Source organism: Drosophila guanche, unplaced genomic scaffold (assembly GCF_900245975.1).
Source record: "Drosophila guanche unplaced genomic scaffold, DGUA_6, whole genome shotgun sequence".
NCBI lineage: Eukaryota > Metazoa > Arthropoda > Insecta > Diptera > Drosophilidae > Drosophila > Drosophila guanche.
Window position 1 is genome coordinate 7,914,713 of NW_022995745.1, and position 21,955 is coordinate 7,936,667.

At 52.5% G+C, this 21,955-nt stretch overlaps 4 protein-coding genes across 5 annotated transcripts; 3 read left to right on the plus strand and 1 right to left on the minus strand.

The window, feature by feature from the left end:
* Nucleotides 1–46: 46 nt before the first annotated feature.
* On the minus strand, nucleotides 47–21,626 carry LOC117581093 (centrosomal protein of 162 kDa). The gene is made up of 7 exons (XM_034267981.1): nucleotides 20,393–21,626; nucleotides 3,710–4,379; nucleotides 3,430–3,643; nucleotides 2,612–3,306; nucleotides 1,182–1,375; nucleotides 962–1,114; nucleotides 47–696 (listed from the first exon to the last, which is right to left on the minus strand). The coding sequence occupies exons 1-7, from the start codon at nucleotides 21,146–21,148 to the stop codon at nucleotides 571–573; spliced, it is 2,808 nt and encodes a 935-aa protein (XP_034123872.1). The 5' UTR covers nucleotides 21,149–21,626; the 3' UTR covers nucleotides 47–570.
* LOC117581092 (titin) lies at nucleotides 7,771–11,599 on the plus strand. Its single transcript, XM_034267980.1, has 5 exons — nucleotides 7,771–9,770; nucleotides 9,844–10,032; nucleotides 10,434–10,575; nucleotides 10,640–11,165; nucleotides 11,230–11,599. The coding sequence occupies exons 1-5, from the start codon at nucleotides 7,784–7,786 to the stop codon at nucleotides 11,527–11,529; spliced, it is 3,144 nt and encodes a 1,047-aa protein (XP_034123871.1). The 5' UTR covers nucleotides 7,771–7,783; the 3' UTR covers nucleotides 11,530–11,599.
* Nucleotides 12,268–14,514, plus strand: LOC117580846 (carboxypeptidase O). The gene is made up of 4 exons (XM_034267592.1): nucleotides 12,268–12,594; nucleotides 12,800–13,157; nucleotides 13,225–13,567; nucleotides 13,637–14,514. Exons 1-4 carry the CDS (start codon nucleotides 12,268–12,270, stop codon nucleotides 14,403–14,405), a joined length of 1,797 nt encoding a protein of 598 aa, XP_034123483.1. The 3' UTR covers nucleotides 14,406–14,514.
* Nucleotides 16,693–20,264, plus strand: LOC117581096 (carboxypeptidase B). 2 transcript variants are annotated; one of them, XM_034267986.1, is made up of 4 exons: nucleotides 16,693–17,191; nucleotides 18,581–19,000; nucleotides 19,073–19,226; nucleotides 19,284–20,264. In XM_034267986.1, exons 2-4 carry the CDS (start codon nucleotides 18,592–18,594, stop codon nucleotides 20,044–20,046), a joined length of 1,326 nt encoding a protein of 441 aa, XP_034123877.1. In that variant the 5' UTR covers nucleotides 16,693–17,191; nucleotides 18,581–18,591; the 3' UTR covers nucleotides 20,047–20,264. The 2 variants fall into 2 exon arrangements, with proteins under 2 accessions (XP_034123877.1, XP_034123876.1); XM_034267985.1 differs by lacking the exon at nucleotides 16,693–17,191 and having other exon boundaries at nucleotides 18,490–19,000.
* Nucleotides 21,627–21,955: the final 329 nt, after the last annotated feature.

Genomic DNA, 21,955 nt, shown 5'->3' on the forward strand with positions numbered 1-21,955 from the left:
GCTCTGGCAGCTGCTGCTGCTTGCCCACAGAAAAAGTCAAACAAAATTGTAATCTTTTCTGTTCTCGTTATTTATTTTTCTTACATCATTTCATCATTTCTCCTGCAACTTTTGGAAAGTTCTCTGCGCCCAGACACAATAATGGGATTGTGTATGCAGCCAGAACGACAAAAAAATACATCTTTGGCTTAGAAATCAAATATATAATATTCAAATTCAAATTCCAAGATCGCTGTTTATGTACAAAGCATTTTGGGCTCACTTTCGCCTTTGTTGTCCCTGTCTTTTCGATGCTGCTCGCTCTCCCTCTTTCTGATGCATTTTGAACGGTTAAATTTCTAGGCTTAAAATTGTCTACAATTCTACAATAAATATTCTTGGGATTGCAGCTGCTGCTTGGGGTTTGGCCTCAAGTCCCTGCCAACGCTTGGCCAGCTGCAGTCCACGACTCGTTCCTCTGCTTAATGCTAGACTTTTGTTTTGGTTTCTTAGACGGAGTGTGAAACAAATTGGCTGGCTTGTTGACGGACACACATGTGTGCTAATTGGGTGCGATTATTTAATATTCAGTTATTTATTGTTGTTCTCCTGCATTAGATCCTCGAGCGCACCGTTGAGGCGGCCCTTGCTGAGCGCCTCCACCAGCATGTGCAAACGCTCCTCCCGCTCCGAGTGACGGCGCTCCAGCAGCGAGACCTGCAAAGAGCACACACAGGTGGGGAAATCAATTAAGGATGCTTTCAAACTGAGCTCGACGCAGTGGACAATTCGTTATCAAACCTCGACGCATGCTCTTGAGTTTCTAGTGAAATTTTGCTTGACTATTCAACTGAATGGGGCGCATGGGGCGCACTTTGACTTGATTTTCTCGCTGGGTTTTTACTTGAATTTGTGTCTGTGTCTGTGTTTGTGTCTGTGTCTGTTTGTGGTTCTGTGGCAGGCGGCCTGCGGCGGCGCATACCTTGGCCTTGAGTGCATAATAGTCGACGGGCACCTTGCGTCGCTTCTGTGTGGCAAATGCCTCCTCCCGCTCGTTCAGGCGCTGCTTCAGTAGGCGCACCGTCTCGTTGCAGCTGGCCAGCTCCCGCTCATGTGCGCTCTGCAGCGTCTTCAGCTGGAACGGAGAACAGAGTTTAGTTTGGGGCTGAGTCAACGGGCGAAGGCCTAAGCCTGAGGCTCACGTCCTGCAGTCGCTTGTCGTGCAGCGTCTTGTAGTCAGCCTCCAGCAGGCGGTACTTGTTTTGGGCCTCCTTCAGTGCTTGGCTCTCGGTGGCGGCCGGAATATGATCCGGATAATGATCGTAGCCGCTGGCACGACGCTGTGCCGAGGCGCCGCCGCTGCCACTGGCCTGGCACTTGCCGTCCAATTTGGTGCCTGCAAAATGCACAGAGAAAAAAGTCAGTGAAGATTTCTTATCACAATTCCAGCCACTGCCCGAGCGGCCCAAAAGGTCTGTTGGGTGTGATTTCCGTTTCGGTTTGAATGTTTTCACAAATCTATTACACAATCGCGAGGCCAAAAGCAATGAAGCGCGCGATTTGCATTTTTACACGCGCGTACGAATAATTAAAACACTTTTTTGTTGCCGCTGATGCGACAGTCGGCGACTGTTGCCGTCTGCCGTTGTCCGCTTTTGGCATTTACAATTATTAACGAAACAAATTTGACGCCAGACGCCAGACGCCAGACGCCAGCGATGGCTCATTAATTAGCCACGAATAAAAACTAACCAGAGAGACAGGCAACAAGAAAGCCAAAGGGACAAGGTCTGTGGCAAGCGACGCTGGCTGTACCCTGTAAATAATTTGTGGACGGACTTTAAAAAGAGTCTTTAAGAGAGCGGCCACAGCTGCTGCTGCCCATTCGGTGGGTAAACCTCGCTCAAATTATAAAACTTGTGCGCATGCTGGGGCTACGGACAGACAGACAGACGGACAGACGGACGGACGGACGGACGGACAGACGTAGCCGCTTTGATCGCCCATCGTGCATCGTCCAGCGACCCGAAGCAGCGTCTTTGACTTTGACTTTCGCTTTCGAATTTTCTTTTTCGAACAGGCAGCACACAAATTCAAATCCAAATCAAGCAAAATGTAAACAACTGGCAGAGGCAGAGGCAGAGGCAGGCAGCATGTGACATAACCAAGTGCCCGAGATGCCAGAGTCAGAGTCGAAAACAGAGACAGAGACAGAGACAGAGACAGAGACAGGGTCTGCCGGCTAGCAAACGTGTTTGGTCTTGCTCTTGGTCTTGGTCTTGGTCTTGGCCATTGGCCGCTCAACGCTTAACGCTTACAGCTGGCTGGCCGGCTGCAATTGCCGTTTGAAACGAGTGCAAAAAGTGGTCAAAAGGCCGACGCGAGTCGACAGCCGTACAATGATTTATTCCAGCAATTTATTTGTCGTCTCTGGCTGGAGCCCGAGCCCCCTGTACGTACGTGCCTGGCCGAGCAGAGAAAGTCCATAAATTAGCGGCCATCCATCGTCGACCGAGTGACACAAACACAAACGCAAACGCAAAGCCACAACCAACAAAAGGCAAACGAGCGTGTGGGAGGCGGGGAGCTGCAGGCACAGGCTGCTGCGGAGAGGAGGAATGAGAAGAGTCACCTGGATTGCCGGTCTCCCGATCTCGCTGCAGCTTCCTTATGGTCTTCTTGCACTCGTCCAGCTCCCGCGTGAGCCGCTGCATGGCCTTGTTCTTGATGGCCAGGTCCACGCGCATGCCGCGCACCGAGCTGAGCAGCTGCGACTCCTCCTTGCTGGCCAGTCCTGGGCCCGGGCCCGGGCCATGGCTGTGGCTCAGCATGGACAGCGTGGAGTCCGACTGCGAGATTGGCAGCTTCGAGACGGGCATCTGCAGTTGGCCAGCCACGGGCCGGCGCTGTGTGGTGGAACTGGCGCCGCTCTGCTTCGAGTTGGGTCGCGATGTATTTGGCGTGGAGTTGGCCGTGCTGCTGGTGCTGCTGCTGGCCGAGTGCTGCTGGGCATGAAGGAGGTGCTGCTGGTTCTGGTGCTGGTGCTGGTGGTGGTGGTGGCACAGGAGCGCCGGCGATGGGCAGCCAATGGTGTTGGTGCTGTGGTCACGGGTCCCATTCGTGATCTGTGCCTGGGTTTGGGTGCCCGTGGTCCCCGTGGTCCCCGTGGTCCCCGTGCTGGCAGCGCCAGTTGCGGGGCCATCGGCCTCTGGCTCCGTCTGTGTGCAATTGTTGTAGAACCTGTCCGCTCGTTTCTGCATGTACCGGTCCAAGGTGCGCACCTGCGACTCGATCTGCTCGTTCAGCTTCGTGTTGATCTCCTGCAGGCTGCAACACAGAGAATTAGTCATTGCAGGTGACGCCTCTCTCTGTCGGGAACCACTTCACCAGCTCCATCCCTTTCTAGCGTAATTTCACCATAGATGGTTCATGGCCCAGCTAAAAACTCACCTCAGCACCTGCGTCTCCAGATCGGCAATGTGCGTCTCGTACTTGGACTGCACCGAGTTGAAGCGTGCCTGGACATTGGCCAGAATCTGCTGTGCCTTGCGATCCTGCTCCTTGGCATCCGACTCCAGCTGTGCGATGCGCTGCTCCAGCAGCTTGCGGCTGGTCACATTCTCCTGGTCATTCAGCGAGCAAAGACCCGAACTCTTGGAGGCAACTGGAGAGCAAAAACCGAAAGTTAAGAGTCAGTGATGGAAGGGGCAGGGGCAGGACGAGGACCCACCTATCAGTGCCGAAACCGAATCCGGATGCTTGCGCATGAGAATGCGCTCCATTTCGCGGCACTGTCGCTGCAGATCCTGTATGGCGCGTGCGTCCTTCTCCTTGCTCTCGCCCGCCCGCCGACGCTCCTGCTGCGCCTCCTCCAGCTCCGCACGCAGCGAGCGCTGCAGCTGCAGTGCATCGCTGCGGTCACGGCGTGCCGCCTGCAGCTCCGACCTGAGCACGCCGGCGCACTCGTTCAGGTGCTGCACGTCCAGCTTGAGCATCTCGGACTCGTCCTGCAGTCGCCCGTTGTGGTCACGGAGCGCGCGTTGGGTCTGCGACAGCGAGTCGCTCTGCAGGCGCACCGATGCCAGGCGCTCCTCGGTGTCCTTCAGCTGCTCCTGCAGCTGCTCGATCTCGTGCTTGAGGGCATGCTCCCGCGACACACTGCACGCGATCTGCTCGATGGGCGACGTGAGGGTGCTGACCATGTGCTTCGGCGAGCTGCCCACCGCCTTCTCGCTGTAGCTGGCCATGGGCCGAATGGGCTGGCTGTATATGTGGGTGTGGCTCTGGCTGCTGGTGATCCTTGCCGGCACCGCCGCTGCCGCCGCTGCCGCCGAAGAGGGCGTGGAGTTGCGCCGTGGCGCCGCATCTGCATCTGCATCCACCTCGGCTGCCTCCTCCATCTGCGAACGGGGAAAAGGAAGATGGCAAACAGATCGTAAGTTTTGGGGCGGACACGTGAAAGTAGCCGACGAAATGTCCGGCAATGGGGGATAGTGACGGGCGCGTCGGTTTTTCTTCTCTCTACACCCACCACATGCCATTCCTCTCTCTCTCTCTCTTTCTTTTGCTTTTTCTCCTGCTGTCTATCTATCTCGCCCACCCCCAACCCCTCCCTCTCTGTCACTCTTGGGATAGGGGAACGAAACGAAACAAAAACGAAACCAGTCGCCAGCACAATAAACCCACAATACAATGACAACTCAATGTCCCGTTGCACAGTGGAGCAAAACTGTGCAATGGTACACCAATTCTGGGCGCGATCGAGACGAAGAACCAAGTGGAAACAGAACGGAAAAATAACGGGAACAGGAACAGGCGCATAAAATATCATCAGCTAAGGAGCGAGAATTGAGAAAATCCCAATTTGTTTTCTTAACAATTTTCAGAAAGAATTTTCCATTGCCAAACTTGCATGCGGCACACACCTATTTTGCCCATGGTTGCCCACTGCTCGCTACCCTCGTCAAATGTTATCGACTGTCAACTGGCCGGCGGCAGCGGCCGCGACAAGGGTATAAGAAGATAATTGTGATGATGTGGGCGTGCAGCAGCTCAACAACAACAACAATGCACTCCAAAAAAAAGCAACAACACATTGAAGAAGAAAGAAAGTTAGAGGCACTGCCTGTTCCTCCGCTTCCTCCTCTTCCTTCTCCACCGTCTGTGTCAGCGTCTTTGGCCATCCATCTCGCCCATTGTCCGTCCGGCTTGTGTTTTTCGGTGTGTACGTGTGTGTATGTGTGTGTTGCTTTTCGGCGCCTTTACCTGCTGCCGATTGACTGACATTACTCTAAGCGGTGGTGCTTTACCCGCCGCTGCCGCTGCCCACTCTCGCTTTCATCACGCTGTGTTTTGGATTCTACCTGAAAAGCATTGCGCATCGCACACCGCCCCCGACACCAGCGACACCTTTTTTTCCCCTACCGCCGCCCATTCACTTCATTCATACTTTTGTGCAAGCTTTTTTTTGGTGTGTGTGTTTTTGTTATGTTTTGTGGCTTTGCGTGCTGCCACTTTCCACTTTAAAACTCATTTGAAATACATAAATATGTCGCAGAGATGAATTGAAATTGGTTCAGGCACATTACTGCATGTTCCCCCACAATTGTTCCTACGATTACTGATAAATAAAACTCTTTAAGCGAAGTACAAGAAAACTATGTATATCTTGATCCTTAGAGTGGAGCACTCTAAAATATGAATATACATATGTATGTAGATCCTGCCAATTGATATTAACAAATGCGTATGCATATTCGGATGTACGATTGGAATCTACTCAGAATATTTGGAGTATATGCACACATATGTATTTGTGTATGTATGCGTGACTCTGATGCTGCCTACTTCTATGAGTTGAGAGAGAGAGAGAGAGAGAGAGACCGAGAAGAGAGCGCGTTGGGCACATGTTTACTTCCAACTGTTTCTAACTGTTGTGCTTATAAGGTTTTTTTTTGTAACTCACACAGAAGTACCCTTCATACCGATTGAGGCATGCAGAGCAAGCGAATTATTGTGACTTTGAAAAAAAAAAAGTGCACATTGCTGTTGTTGTCGCGGCATTTCCCACAGTCAACATCTCTGATGAACAAATAAGATTTCGATTAAGTGTGACCCACTGATAGAAATTTGCTCCATGCCAATAAAAGTGTAGTGTAATCCAGTGTAGTGTAGTGTATTAAGGACAATTTCACTACTTGACCCAGGTAATTTCAGCTATTGTCACGTGTGTGTGTGTGTGTGTTTGTGTCTGCTGGTTGCTGCTTTGCAATTACTTGAACTCTCGCTCTTCCTCAATTGTCATTTGATAAACTCCACTTATAAAGTGAAAGGAGCGGTAAACAACAACAACAAGCAGGCAGCAACAGCAAGCAATGGTAACGGTAACGGCGCCAATTGTTTGCGCGCGGAATGGAACGAGGTGCGCGGGTTGATTAGACAGCAGAGCAAAAGCAGAAGAAGGAGGTGGAAGAGGAGAAGGAGGAGGAGGAGGAGGAGGAGCGTGGGGTAATACTTAACCAACAACAACAGCTACAGCCATCAGATGTGTATGTAGAGTATTTATTAAGTATGTAAATATGTGTATGTAAGTACATTTATTCAGAAATCCATGTCAATGAGCCACAGAAAATTGGAAACTTTTTGAAGCGCGCCAACACAATGACGCTTCCAAGCATCCAACTTGAACGATGAATGAATCAGTCAACGGATCAAACCAGAACATATACATACACACATACACATACACGAATACATATTTATGTACACATTTTGGTAGCGTACCTTTACGGGTGCGCCCATCCTGCTGCTCTGAAACGCGCCGAGTGTACCCAATGAGCCATTCATTTAACACGCAATTGCCAATTGACATCGATTATGAATTGAGGCTGGCTTCAGTTGCACTTGAAGATGTAAATGGAAATGCAGCAAGTGGTGGGTGGGGTTGGGGGAAATGCACAGAATGCATAGAAAGTCGAGCAATTGTTAATTATAATTATGACAGATGACGTGCACTTAAGCAAAAACTCTGATAAATGCAAAAAAATTAATCTGCACAAAGAAAAATAAACACAAATTTCCCTTTTGCCCCAGTAAAGTGCAAAGCAAACAAAAAGGAGAAAGAGAGAGAGAGAGAGAGAGAGAATACTCTCCCGAATATCCCATAGGCAAGCCCAATTCCAGCTTGTTCCATTTTCCATCTATTTCAGAAAAATCCCTCTCAAATGTCTTCCAGCAACTTAATTGCATCAAATACTCGAAATAATAATTTAATTTGCTTATTTTTGGTAGTGTAAGTCCCCAGTTCCAGAGCACCAAAAGAAAGCGAGAGCGGGAGGGCCGTGAAGATTTGTTAGTTATGCCGATTGTCGATGGTCGTTTGTCCCATTGTCGCGTTGGCGACATGCGCCCGCAAACGAATTTGAGGGGGGAGTGAGGATTAACATAAAAGATCAAGACAATTTGGGGCTGGAGCAGGGGGACGACTCGTTCACAAGGAAGAGAGCGCAGAGTTGAAGAGCAGAGCAGAGCGGAGTGGAGCAGTTGGGGTGGGTAGCCATGCCGCATTTACATACATAACACGATTGGACACACACACACACACACACACATACACATGAACATGTGACAGCAGCTTTGTCGGTTACCGTTGCCCACTGTAAGTGACGCTGCTGCTGCTGGTTGCTGCTGCTGCTGCTGCTGCTGCTGCTAACGCTGACGCAGCTGCTGGCTGAGAGAAATATCGAAAATGAAATGGCAATACTTTCCCAGCGTTGGTATAAAAGCGACACTCCACGAATGGGACATGTCTCATTACGGTTTAGTGTCAGATCTCGCAAAGATGTACAACGGGAGATCGCGTAGTGCCTCAAGGACGGGTCCCGACTGTGGTTCCCGCTCCGCCCCAATCTCCATTCTCTTGCTAGCCCTGCTGGGCGCCATGCAAACGACAACAGCCATGTCGCTGGATCGCCTCGCCCTCGAACGGAACGAGCTGCCAGCCGCTGCCCAGAACGATCTGCTGGTGGATGACATGAAGCTGGCCTCACTGGCCACGGCCAGTGGCGACACGGACATGTACATGCTGGTGCCAGAGTCGGTGGCCAGCCAGCTGAATGCCGCCGATCGCAATACCATTGAGAGCGGCGCCAGCGAATCCGATGCGGATGCCGATCTGCCAGGCAGCTCGGACATGCTAATGCTGGAGAGCGACGACACACCGGCCATGCAGCTCGTCGAGCTGCCCAGCGACATCACAGTGGCCGAAGCAGAAGCAGAAGCAGAAGCTGATCCCGAGGCAGAAACTGCTCACGAAACTCAGCCAGAGATGCACATCCATCTCCAGCCGGAGATGATTGAGGAGCATGTGGTGGAGCATTCGGTGGAGGGTACAGTCGAAAGCAGTCAGAAACAGTCCAGCAGCCAGGAGGCACAGCTGGAGGACGCCGAACAGGCGGTGGAAACAGCCACAGAGACAGCAGCAGCAGCAGCAGCAGCAGTCCTCGAGGAGGAGGAGGAGCAGCAGATCGCGAATGATGAGCCAGCGGCAAGTACTGATGATGAGGCGGCGGCCACAGAGAGTGCTGCTGAAGTCATTGCCGAAGCTGTCGAAGAAGTGGAAAAGGAACTCGAGCAGGAGGAGCAGGAGAATGCCCAGCCAGAAGAGCAGCAGCCACAGGAGGAGGAACAGCAGCTGACCCTGCAGGATGCCGCTGAGACGCAGCCAAAACCAGAGCAGGAGCAAAAGATTTCTGAGCCTGAAGTTGAAGCTGAAACGGAGCCCCAAGCGGATGCCCAGCAGCCCAGTGAGAACGAGGTGGACACCACAGAAGCATCCCTGATGGAGAGCATGGTCGAGGGCATTGAAGAAGGCCTCACCGCTGCCATGGATAACCTCGTGCCCGAGGAGATTGCCGAGGCAACAGAAGACAAACAGACAGAGGAGCAGCAGGAGGAGGAGCAAGAGCAGCAAAAGGAAGCACCAACAGAGACAGAGCCCGAGCCAGAGCCCGAGCCAGAGCAGGCCGCTGTCGAGGCTGTCGAGGAGGAGCAATCCCCAGCCACAGAAGCCGCAGCTATCGAGGAGGAGGAGGAGCAGCAGTCTCTGGCTGCAGCTGCCGAGCCTGAAGCCGAGCAGGAACCCGAACAGATTGAGATCCTAGCAGATGAGCCAGCAGAGATTTCTCAGGCCTCAGCTGCTGTGCCAGCGGAAGCCGAAACGGAGCAGCCACAGGCAGCAGTCGATGCAGTCCAGACAGCCGAGGAAGAGCAGCCACAACCAGAGACCCCAATCGAGGCTGAACCCAAGCCAGAAGAGGCTGAGAAGGAAGAAGTGCAGAACGATGCAGAGGCAGCACAGCCAGAGCCAGAGCCAGAGCCAGAGCCAGAAACTGTAACCGAAGCTGAAGCTGAAGCTGAACCAGAGCTGGAAGTCCACGAAGCTGAACCTGAAGCCATAAAGGAAGTCCTGCAGATGGAGGAACAGAAGCCTGTCGAAGAGGTCCCAGTGGTAGCAGCCGAAGCCGTTGCCGTTGCCGAGCCCGAGCCCGTGACTGCAGAGCCATCCATTCTGACCACCATCATTCCCATGGTGCAGCCACAGTCGCCGGTGCAAGTGGCCGACAGTGTGCTCAACTATGTGAACGCCTCGTTCCTGCTGCAGCAGCCCGCGGAGGAGAGCTCAAGCCCCTTCAATGCCCATCTGCGCCGCTACGATGGCGCCCAAGTGTGGCGCATTGTGGTGCAAACGGACAAGGATAAGCGATTGGCGGATGAGCTGCAGTCGAAATATGGTAAGTGGCAGTCACCCCAGTCATCATGAGCCTGCTTTAATGCTCCTCCACTCCCCACACCACCCCACTCTAGATGGACAACTGTGGAAGGAGGTGAAGCAGGAGGTGGACTATCTGCTGAAGCCGCAGGTTTTGGCTGCCGCTGAGCGTCACATTCGTGCCGCCAATCTATCCCGAATTGTGCTAATCGACAACCTGCAGCATGTCATTGAGGTGGAGAATCCGCCAGCGGAGAAGATAGCCGAGCTGCAGAATCGCAAGGGTGAGTAACGGACAGCAGGCGGACACTGTACGGACAGGTGTTGCATACAGCAAGGGGGTTGGTGTCTAGGTGTCGCCACAAACGAGCATTTAATGGGGCAGGGCGTGTGAAAAGTCATCAAGCGAAAAGTGGCAGGACCGCCGTCGAAGGGTTTGCCATAGGAACAACAGGAAGGGTCCTGCCACGTTCCACGTGCCACGTGCCACGCACCAGCGGGCAGGAGCAGCAAGGAGCCGCTCAGTTGTTTAATCGATAGCCAGAGTCCTCTCTCAAGAAGGTCAGGATCAGGCGAACGGAGGGGTTGCTCACGCAGTCAGGCTTTGGGTTTGGGCTTGGGTTTGGGTTTGTTAAGGTTGAATGAACCAAGTTGCTAAGAGTTCTCTCTCCACCCACACACACAGGACACCGCTTGACTTGGCAGGCCTACCATCGCTTGGAGGACATCCACGGCTTCATTGACTACATGGCGAAGACTTATCCAGACATTTGCTCCACCGAAATCATTGGCTACTCCGTGGAGAAGCGACCCCTGAAGATACTCAAGTAAGTGCAGGGAGTCAGAGACCCAACAAGTCCCAAACTTATGGCCATCCATCCTTGCGCATAGAATCTCCAATGGAAATGCGCGCAATCCCGGTGTCTGGATCGACGGTGGCATGCATGCCAGAGAGTGGATCAGCCCGGCCACAGTGACCTTCATTGCCAATCAGCTGGCGGAGGGTTGGGAGGATCTGCCGGAGCATATGCGCAGCATCAACTGGTACATCCATCCGGTGGCCAATCCCGATGGCTACGAGTACTCCCACACCACCGATCGTCTGTGGCGCAAGAACATGCGCGCCCATGGCCGCCAGTGTCCCGGCGTTGATCTCAATCGCAACTTTGGCTACAAGTGGGGCGGCAAGGGCACCTCGGCCAGTCCCTGCTCGCAGACATATCGCGGCAGCAAGGCCTTCTCCGAGCCAGAGACCTTCTACATCTCGAAGTTCATTAGCGGCTTCCCACGCGAGACCTTCCAGGCGTATCTCTCGTTCCACAGCTACGGCCAGTACATTCTCTACCCGTGGGGCTACGACTACCAACTGACGCAGGATCGTGCCGATCTCGATCGTGTGGCACGCCAAGCGGGCACGGTAAGTGAATTGCCCAAAGTGTCTCAATGTATTCATTTTCCAACATCGCTCTCCCCCGTCGTAGAGCATCACCAAGTCAACGGGCGTCAAGTATACGGTGGGATCTTCGGCCACCACTCTGTACCCAGCTGCCGGTGGCTCCGATGACTGGGCCAAGGGCATTGCCGGCATCAAGTATGCCTACACCATCGAGATGGGCGACACCGGGCGCTATGGCTTCGTTCTGCCCGCTCGCTTCATTCAGTATAATGGCAAGGATGGCTACACCTTCGCGGACACCGTTGCCCGTGCCATTGCCCAGGGGCGTGGCAAGGCGGTGGGCAGGAACAGCAGCGGCAGCGGCAGCAGTCGACGCCGCCACTAGGATGATTTCGCGTGTAACCCTAGTTAAATGCAAATAATTTTTTTTTTGTTTTTTTTTTTTATGTTTTTACTAGCCCAAAAAGGGTTTTAATTGTTCTTTTTTTTTTTGTGCGCTATTTATATGAAAACTATTTATTTATTTAATTATTTATTGTACTTGTAACTAGACAAATTGAACAACAAACACACACACACACACACACAAACACACACAAACAAGAACAAAACTCATCGAAGTAGACTGAGAAATTGTTTATTAAAAAGAAAAAATCAAATGGAAAAGTGTGTTTGAAAACTTTGATGGCAACCCTGGCACATCCAGCGAAGAAATATACACAATTGGTACGAAGAGGCACGAAGGGAATGCGCGAGAATGGAACTCGCGCTGAAACTTTCGTAGCTCCGCTCGAGCTGACGTGTATGCCAGTCGGGCAGCCGTATAACAGTTTGCAGTAGCACAGCACAGCACAGCACACGCGCAAGGTAAAAGTTTTGCAAAGACTTCAAACAGAAGCAAATATTCAGCCATGAATCGTTCTATGCAAATCCGCTGGGCCGATGGCCTTAATTTGACAACAGCAGGGGGGGGGGGGAGCATGGAGAACGCAGAGCGAAGCACCGTTAGATGGGGCGCGCCGATGTCTGATGCCAACAAAATCGAACAAATTAAACACAAATTAGCTGCCAAAGGGCACACACAGAGTCCATTCCCAGCCACAAGATTTACTTCCCCAGCATCATGCAGCCATGGGCAGTGCCGCTGCTGGCAGCTTCGTGTCTGCTGCTGCTGCTGCTCCCCGCTGAGGCCAGGGGCCACGAGGAGCTGGCGGCACGCACCGACAATCGTCTGAGACTCCGCTTGCCCTTCTTCGGTGGCGGCGTGGGCCAACTTTTGCACTATCTGCGACCCCTGGAGGCCAGCGTCACTGCTCGCACGGAGCTGCGCAGCGAGCTGGACGCCAATCATGTGACCTATCGCGGCTGGCAGCTCTGGAAGCTCGACTTCAATGTCAGCATGGTGGAGCAGGGGGAGCAGCGATCCCCGGATGCGCAGTTCAATGAGGCGGTGGAGAAGTTTGGTGAGTGAAACGAGCAGGAGAAAATGTCAAAGAAAGAAACAGAGAAGAATAGAAGCTCGCTGGGTGGAGAGGTCACGCATAAATTTAGCATAAATTCCCAAGAGAATTCGGCAAAGAAGAAACCCGCTAGGCGGGAACCTCTTTCGAGGCTGCAGTTTCAGTTCTGATCGCGAAGCGGCGATGACTGCTGAGGCGTTTTTGCTCTCTGTCGTGGCCCTGCTGGCTGCCTGCCACTGCCACTGCCACTGCCAAGTGCTGCTCTGGCGTAGCGTCTCCGTGCCGGAGACCCTCGTGGGACTGTCGGAACTGCCGCTGGCCCTGTGGTCACTCAATGGCAGCGATCTATACGAGACCACCTTCGAGAGTCTGCAGTGGCTGTCGCCCATGGACTTGCGGCGATTCGACTTCCTGTCAGCGAGCTCCTCGTACCAGATCAATCGACGCTACAGGAACAGCTCCAGTGTGCAGCGCTACTACGGCCATCAGCTGTGGAAGTTGCACGAGACGCGACTGAGTCAGCCGCAGCTGAGGGCCTTTTGGCGGCACTTTGGTAGCAGCAACAACAGTCTCGGCCCATACCCAGTCTCCAGTGTCTCCTTTGTGCTCTCCCATTGCAGGCAGCGAGGTGTGGAACATCAATCAGGATGGCATTGACATTGTCATCGAGCAGAAGAACGTGGCAGCTGCCAGGCAGTTCATGCAGCAGGTGAGCTTCAGCTACAACGTGATGATCGACGACATGGAGGCGGCCATTGATGAGACATACGCAGAGGTGGATGGCCAGCAGAATCAATCCCGACCCTGGCTGGAGCGCGAGGGCATGCTGCTGACTTGGCGGCGCTTTCACGACCAGGGCGACATTCAGCAGTTTCTGCAGACACAGCTCGAGGCGCACTCGGAGCTGGTGGAGCTGGTGCAGATTGGTTTGACGCGCAACAAGCGACCGCTGGAGGTTATCAGGTGGGTCGACGGGGCCTAGCTTCAGCCTATTATTATCTATAGTCTATTTATTGTTTCCCTTCCTCGCAGAATATCGAATGGCAATCCTCGGAACTGGGCCATCGTTGTGGATGCGGGACTGCAGGCGAGGGATTGGCTCAGTCCCGCTGCCCTCACCTATGCCATAGCGAAGCTCACCCACTTGTGGTCGGAGAGCAAGCTGGAGAAGATGATGCGCCGCATCGACTGGTACTTCCTGCCGCTGGCCAATCCCGATGGCTATCAGTACGCCCGCCAGACCGATCGCCTGTGGACCAAGAATCGTGGCTTTGACCCTGCCAGCGGCTGCTACGGCGTCAATTTGGATCGCAACTTTGAGCACGGTTGGGGTGCGTCTGGCACCACGAGTAATCCCTGCAAGAATCTGTACAGAGGTGCCGCAGCCTTCTCCGAGCCCGAGACGCGCTCCCTGCGCAATTTCCTGCTGGGCATGCGCGACCATCTCGGTGGCTATGTCTCCCTCGGTGGCTACGGACAGACCGTCACCTATCCCTGGGGCGATGCCGATTACGTGACGGAGAATCAGCGCCAGCTGAGGCAAACCGCACGCCAGGCGGTGCTCAATCTGCGGCGCCTCAACGAGGCCGAATACTCCACGGGCACCAGCTACCGCCAGAAGCTGGCGCGTCCGGGCAACTCCGCCGACTGGGTGCAGGATCGCATCGAGCCGCAGTTTGTGTACAACTTATTCCTCAAGGACCAGGGCCGTTACGGCTACCTCATGCCGCCCCATTACATTGTGGAGTCCGGCGAGGAGGTCTTCGAATTTCTACGCACCGTCGCACAGCAGCTGCAGTGAGCCGAGGAGCCTCTTCCGCGCAATTTAATTCTAGTAATTTATTCCTCTTTCTTTTGTATGACTAAAATGCATAAAATAAACACTCCGTTAACAGCGGTAACTTCCAACTTGCAACAAGAAATCAGCCGCGAAGATCACACAAAAGCGTTGCCTACTTTGGGGCGGGGCGCACAAATCAAAGCTTTGGGCCCACATGTAGAACAGTTTTTGGCAACTGTGCTAAAACAAGCAACGATTCAAACAGTTCTCGATGAGCAGCTGGGCCAGCACGGAGCATACCAAACGCACTCACGGGCCATGGTCCATGTCCATTATGGCTTGGCATGGCTTGGGGGGGGGGTCTGATTAAGATTTCGCAATCGCGCATATTGTGGCTCCCCATTAACGGTTCGCGTTATGTAAACGAGCCAAATGGCGAACAAGAATGTTCAGGCAAAAACAGACAAATAGAAAGCTATCAAAGAGCGAGCGAGAGAGAGGAAGTGGGAGAGAGGAAGAGCTGTTGGCAAAGGGGAGAGAGAGGGACGGACAGGGGCAGATAAATGAAAAGGAACTTTCACTTTCAATCGCGTTATGAAAACCTGTAAGCTCAACTTTAGATCGATTTTTTGTTGTACTCTTTTTGTTGCTTTCATCATTTGGTTGCATATTTGATTATGGGTAGCGAGCGAGCTTCGATGAAAGTGATTTGAACACGCTAAAACGGGAAACGCAACTTGGAAACAAGAAGAAAAAGAAGTGCCAGAGGGAGAGGGAGAGGAAGAGGCAGATATGCCATTACATATTTCATTCATAGCGTTTACACACTGTACCGTACCGTACCACACCGTAACATACCGACAAATTCAGTGAGGAAGAATCAAAAGTAGAAGAAAGTTTTCGCCATGTGCCCGTCGTCTTTCATTTGGGGCACAGACTGTACATGACAATCAGCGATGCGAACCCACAAAAGAAATGGTGCACCCGAACAAAATCTTCCATTGAGGCGCTGCCGCCGCTCTCGAAAAAAAGGGTTAAAAGTGAAAATCTGGCCACAAGAAATCACAAGAAAACAAAATAAATAACGACAATGCCCCCGGGGCGATCGACTCAAGTGGGGGAGTAGCAGAGTGGGAGGGGGGGTGGGTCTGAAGGTGGTCATGGAGAAGGTGCTCCACAGCCTGATCAACAACAGCATCCACATCAAAGGCGAAAGAAAGTAAAATCTCGCCAAGTGGGTCAAAAATTGCCCAGTCATACAGCACACACACACACACGCGCACTGACAATTGAGCAGCGCTGCCTTCGGCACAACAACAACAGCAGCACAGAACGGTACACAAGGAGAGAGAAAGACAGAGAAAATAGAAAAGTGAGCGCATCGACAATGAAATACCCATGGAGCACTCAACAACAGACTGCATCGAATAAATTAAAGAATAATGAAAGATGCCTGATTCCCATTTGGGTTTTCCCCCAGTTTGATTCATGGTCGTGAAGACTAACGCTCAAGTCAAAGTCCCCAGCTAATATGCACTCTCTGCGCTTACCCTCGTCCGTCTACAGGGTATTACAGCTGCGAGGCGTTCGGCGATTCTCAGAGGTAAATGAATTAAATCAAATTTACAGCAACGCACTTAACATTTCTGCGTGTGTGTTTTTGTAATGTAAATGTAAATGTAAAGCGAGAGAGAGTGAGAGAGAGAGAGGAAGCGCAGAAAGTAGATTTTATGGAGGAGGGCGGGCCCCCCATATGTTGGGAAGTTCCTTAATGTTGCGGATAAACCCTTTGATTTGCATTCTTGAGTGCATTAGCAATCATTAAACATCAAAGCTGAGGGGGGACTGAGTTCCTGGAATCAAAGATTAATGACTGGACTTTGTTTGGCGCTGAATCATAACAGTCCGTGAGAATCTTAGGCAGCTGATGGCAGCTGGGCTGCTTGTCATCAAATGTCAATGCCGCCGGCTGGTAATGCACTTAACCCTGCAGTTGGACACAGATGTACCGCAGCGTGGGCGTGGGCACTCATCACTCTGCACTCGGACTTGGGGCTCTCCCTCTCTCTCTCTTCCCGCACATGCACACACACACACACACACACACACACAGCTCGGCCAGCATGGCAGCGTGCAGGCCAGACAGGGATGGAGATGTTCCACTCCATGCGTAAGTGTGTGACTCTCTCGTTGCCACTGGCTAACGGCGCTGGCGCTGACGGCGCTGACGACGCTGGCGCTTCTGCGCTCACCTGCCTGTAAAGCGCAGCCGCTGCTGCTGTTGCTGCTGCGACTGTTGTCCCATTCAGTACGCGACGATCGCTCCAAGATCGGTTGTCGTGTTCAGCGCAATTTTTACAACAGATTTGCTGTTTTTTTTTTGTTTGCTTGCTGCCAGTGTGTGTGTCTGTGTGTGTGTTTCGGTTTTCGCTGTTATTGTAATTCTCGGTTTTGGCGTTTTTTGTTTTTTGTTTTTTGGTTTTTTTCTTTTTTGTTGTTTTTTTCGTTTGTTTTCCCCTCCTGCACACTGATCTCTGGCAGAGCGGCCATATAAAAATTGAAGCGCATACAAACGCAGCATTTAGTCTGGTGTCAGCCTGTCATCCCGCTACACACAGCGCTCTCCTCTCTTCAATACGCAAGCGCCTGCACGCAGGCACGCACGGACAGCAGCACGACACGAGAGCACGCACACGCACGGAAGTACGCACTCTCTTTCGCTCTCTCTCTCTCTCTCTCGCCCAGAGTCCAGCCGGCAAAAGTGCACACATTCCACCCCCGCCACACCACTGGACCAGCAGCAAAGAGTAAGCAACAACAAAATCAAATGAAATTCGCCCGTATGCGTATGTGTCTGTGTAATGAGTAATGGGTAGTGGGCGCTGGCAGAGAGGAAGTGTAATGAGGAATGAGGAAGCGCATTTGCATGGGCATGGGCCTGGGCATGTAACGGGAATGGTATGGGATCCGACACCAAAAACAAAACAGGTTCGCCTCCCGAAACGAAACGAGTTGAACACTTTTGGGCTTTTGCTTTTGCTTTTGTTAGGCAGCCCCGAGGAAAGTCCAGGACCAGGTCAAGCTTTTACAGACACATCCGAACATCCGAAACCAAGCAGTGCGCTCAGTTTGTCCGAGAGAACCTGTTCTCGGAGACCCCGTGCTCCGAAGTGCCACTTTCTGCATGGCAATAAAAAAGAAGAAAATAAAAACAAACACACAACAGATAAACAAATACGCAATACAACAACACAACAACATAAAAATAAACCATATACGGGACAGGGAAATTAGCACAGTCACGTGAAAAAAAAAGAGGTTTAGAGATCGTTTGCTGATAGATTTCCACTCCGGGACTTAGATCAGGGTCTCTCCGAACACTGTCCCGAACTAATGCGCCATTCAAATCACATTCGAGGAATCCGAATTCGAATCACGATCGAACGTCAGTGGAATTCGTAAAGGCAAAATGCAAATTTCGGCAATGAACTTGGGACAAACATTGTCCGAAATATCTTCAAGCTCCAGCAAGCCTCAGTGGAAAATGGAACGCCAAATGATTCACTATCTGTAATTACTTGAAACACACAACTGAAAAAATAGTTACAGACTTCGTGCACATTTGTATTTACGATAACCGCTGGTCGTTGACAATGGAACGGAAATGTGTTATGTCGTTTTTTGTGCGCTAATTAGATGACCTTTGCACACCTGATTTAATATTTGAGTTAATTACGCAGTTGGTCGCATTTAAATTGCGATTATCGCAAGAGTTTTCGCTTTCTAATTTGAATTTCCCGGCTAAACAGGCCAAGTTCCAATCAGGTCAGTCGAGTAAACCCCAATTTCGGAGCGCTGCTGCTGAGTGTTTCGACGTGTGGAAGATTTCCCAGCGATAGCAGAACTGTAATTGGCTTCCGAGTTGTTTGTTCAGGTAAAAATAGAAGAAGTGTCAGCCAGGCTAGGCTCATCACTTTCTTATTTCGACTCAACGCTCATTCAGTCTGTGGCTGGGCAGCACAGTCGAATGGGCAGCACTGGCCCGTTAATGGGCATTGCCTGAGTCAGAACCAAATTGCTAAAGGGAAAGGCAATTACTTACAGCAGGCAGCTCGCTCGCATGCTGCGCAGCTGCATGTCCCAGAGTCAGTCCCAGAACGAGAGTCGAGCTGATAACACGCTGCTTTGTTTTCCAGCTCTGATAGTGATGTCGCCGCCAAGTCCCGCGCCAGTCCCCTGGCTGCTGCTACTGCTGCTGATAGCAGCCGCAGCAGTGGCATCAGCACAGACGATACCGATGACGCTGGACGTGAACGAGATTCCACAGAGGTATGACGAGGCGCAGCTCTGGAGGATCTACAACATATCGGAGGCGATGCAGCGGCAGGTGCCCGTGAGCCAGGTGCTCGAGCAGAAATTCGGTGGCAACATTTGGAAGGAGAACTCAAAGTTTCTGGACATTTCCATTGCCAAGGAGCAGCTGAAGGCGGCGCGCTCCTTCCTCAATGCCCAGCGCCTGGATGCCCAAGTGCTGTCCGACAATGTCCAGGCCATGATCGATGAGGAGCACATGAATGGCATCAATGCCACCAGAGCGGACCTTGGCCACAGAACAAGTAAGTTCAAGTGGAAAGCGCAGACTGAGTGAATCTCTCATTCGATTCGATTCCCATTCCCATAACCCACAGAGAAGGCCACGCGTAGCAGCATGCACTGGAAGGACTATCACGATCTGGAGACCATCTATGCCTTCATGCGGGAGATCCGCAGCAAGTTCCCGAACATTGTGCGCCTCTACACGATAGGCCAGACGGCCGAGGGTCGCGATCTGAAGGTGCTACGGTAGGTGCAGTCAGTCTTTCTCCCCCCCCAAACAATGTGCCTAAAAGTTTGCTTTAGAATCTCAGAGAATCCGCGCGAATACAAGAAGATCTGGATAGACGGCGGCATCCATGCACGCGAGTGGATCAGCCCGGCGACGGTGACGTTCATCCTGTACCAACTGATGTCCAACTGGGAGAACCAGCCGGCCCACATTCGCGGCCTCACGTGGTACATCATGCCCGTGATGAATCCCGATGGCTACGAGTACACGCGCACCACCAACCGCCTGTGGCGCAAGAATCGATCGCCCACGCGTCGCTCCAGCTGTGTGGGCGTCGATCTGAATCGTAACTTCGACATTGGATGGTCGGGCTACGGCTCCTCGACGAATCCCTGCAGCGACACGTACCGCGGCTCGGCGCCCGCCTCGGAGGCGGAGACCAAGGTCGTGACGGAGTTCCTCGCCAAGCGCAAGTACAATCTGGAGGCGTATCTGACGTACCACAGCTACGGCCAGATGATCGTCTATCCGTGGGCCTACAAGGCCGTCAAGGTGAGGGATGCCAGCGTGCTGCAGCGTGTCGGCAACACGGCCGTCCAGCGCATTTCCCAGAAAACTGGCAGCACCTACGAGGCGGCGGTCACCCACGAGGTGCTGGGCATTGCCGGCGGCGGCTCCGACGACTGGAGTCGTGCGGCGCTCGGTGTCAAGTATGTGTACACCGTGGAGCTGCGTGATCGCGGCGCCTATGGCTTTGTGCTGCCACCCAAGTACATCAAGGACACGGCCCTCGAGGGCTGGACCGTGGCCGAGACGGTGGCCCAGGCCATTGGATAGACATTTGCTCCTCTTCCCGGAATGACGAGTGTCTGTCTGTCTGTCTGTCTGTCTATCTGCCTGTCTGAATGGTTGTGTGGTCCAGTGATTGATGAATAATTATTTATGTTTTATGTTTGTGTGCCGAGTGTGTGTGCGTGTGCGTGTGTGTGTGTGGATATCCTTCATTCTGTGTGGCAGGGAAAATAAACAAATCAAAGCTATTTATTTATAGAAAAGAATCGAAATTTCTGTCTGTAATCGATAACCAACGATAAATAATCGAAAGCAAGCCTGCCTAGCCCTGCAGGAAGCTGCTCAGTGGCGCAGCAGCAGAAAGGATGGAAAAGGGAATGCATTCACTCACCGTATCCTCATCATCGTCCGTGTTGTCCAGCTGCGATTGCAGCTGAGCGTTCTGTGCTGCCGTATTGTTGTGCATGTCCTTGGGCGTGGACTCATCCGAGATGACCGACTCCGAGGGCAAATTGTCAACGAAGGCGGCAAACCCGTCGCCGCCATTCAGCTCGTGTGGCGTCTGGGCCGGTGTTGGGGCTGGCGATGACTTTGCCTTGTGTCTGGCATGGCTTGGGCCGCCTGCGGGCAGTGCACGTGCCCTGGCCAGACCCGATCCCGGCTTGGGTGGCGAATGCTCAATGCGGTGCGTGTAGCGTGTGTTCAGACGGATGCTGCTGTGCGGCGATGACTGTGGCGAGGACGAGGGCGTGTGGCTGGCGCTTTGGTTCTGGGACTTTGTCTTTGCCTTCGCCTGGCCATTGCAATCGCCACCGGCACCGGCACCGGCACCGCCACCGCCACCACCATTCAGCCTGGTTTCAATTGTGTCCGTGGTGAGGCAGCGCAGCTGCTGCTGAATGAGACGCTCCGCCTCCTGCAGTAGCTCATCGACGGAGCGGGTGTCGCTGTTGTCCGAGAGGCGGCTCACCTCCTTGAAGATGCTCTCCGGGTCGGCGTCAACGCCGCCGTCCTGCTCTTTGGCCAGGAAGTCAATGATCGAGCTGCTGCCGTTGAATTCCAGGCCCCCGTCGAGGCCGCCCGCTGCCATGCTCTCGCCCATGGCCATGCCGACGCGACGCTTCTGGGGGCTGAGCACCTTGGACATGGTGCAGCGGCAGTCAGTCAGGGACCAGCCTCTGCTCTGTCTTCCTCTGACCTCGCGTTGTATCCTGGCGAAGGATGCTGGAGGGAGGAGGGGGGCGAAGCTGACGCCCAGCCTCTGGCGTATGTCACGCCCACGCCCACGCCCACGCCCACTTCCTCTTTCCTATTCTTCTTCGCTTGTCTCGCTCCTGTATCGCGTCTGTCTGTATGTCTGTCTATGTGTGTGTTTGTTTTTAGGTTTGCGTGTGTGTGTGTGTGTGTGTTGGGCTCACTCTCTGCCTGTTTTCCTCCAATTGGTTTACTTCTTGTGTTTCTTGTTTTGTGGATATGAATGTACAACGAATTTAGCACTCTCTGTGGTACCGAACGGGATTAAACGGACACGAGCACCTGAACGAAAATAAACTATTCAGTGTCCTGTGTTTCTCGTTGCATTTTTTCCGCCTTGTTTGATAAATAGATGTTTACAGTGTGACCGCGCACTTATCGATAGATATACCGCCTGACATACCTCAGCAATATACCTTCTCACTTTTAAATATACTGAAAATATACCGATGGAAATCGTATTCCTCGATATTGATATTCTATTTAATATTACCAGCTAGCCAAGACTCTCAGCACTGGAACTATAATTGTATTCAATTGCTGAAACAATCTTGCACAATATTGAGTAGTTTTTAGGACAACGTTTTGTTTTACTGTTGCCAAAACAAGCATATGGCAAAAGCCGGCAGTGGGAGTGCAAGCTCAAGGATGCAACTGTTATCGAATTGGTGTACACAAATGTATAGTCGGTTTGCGTTTC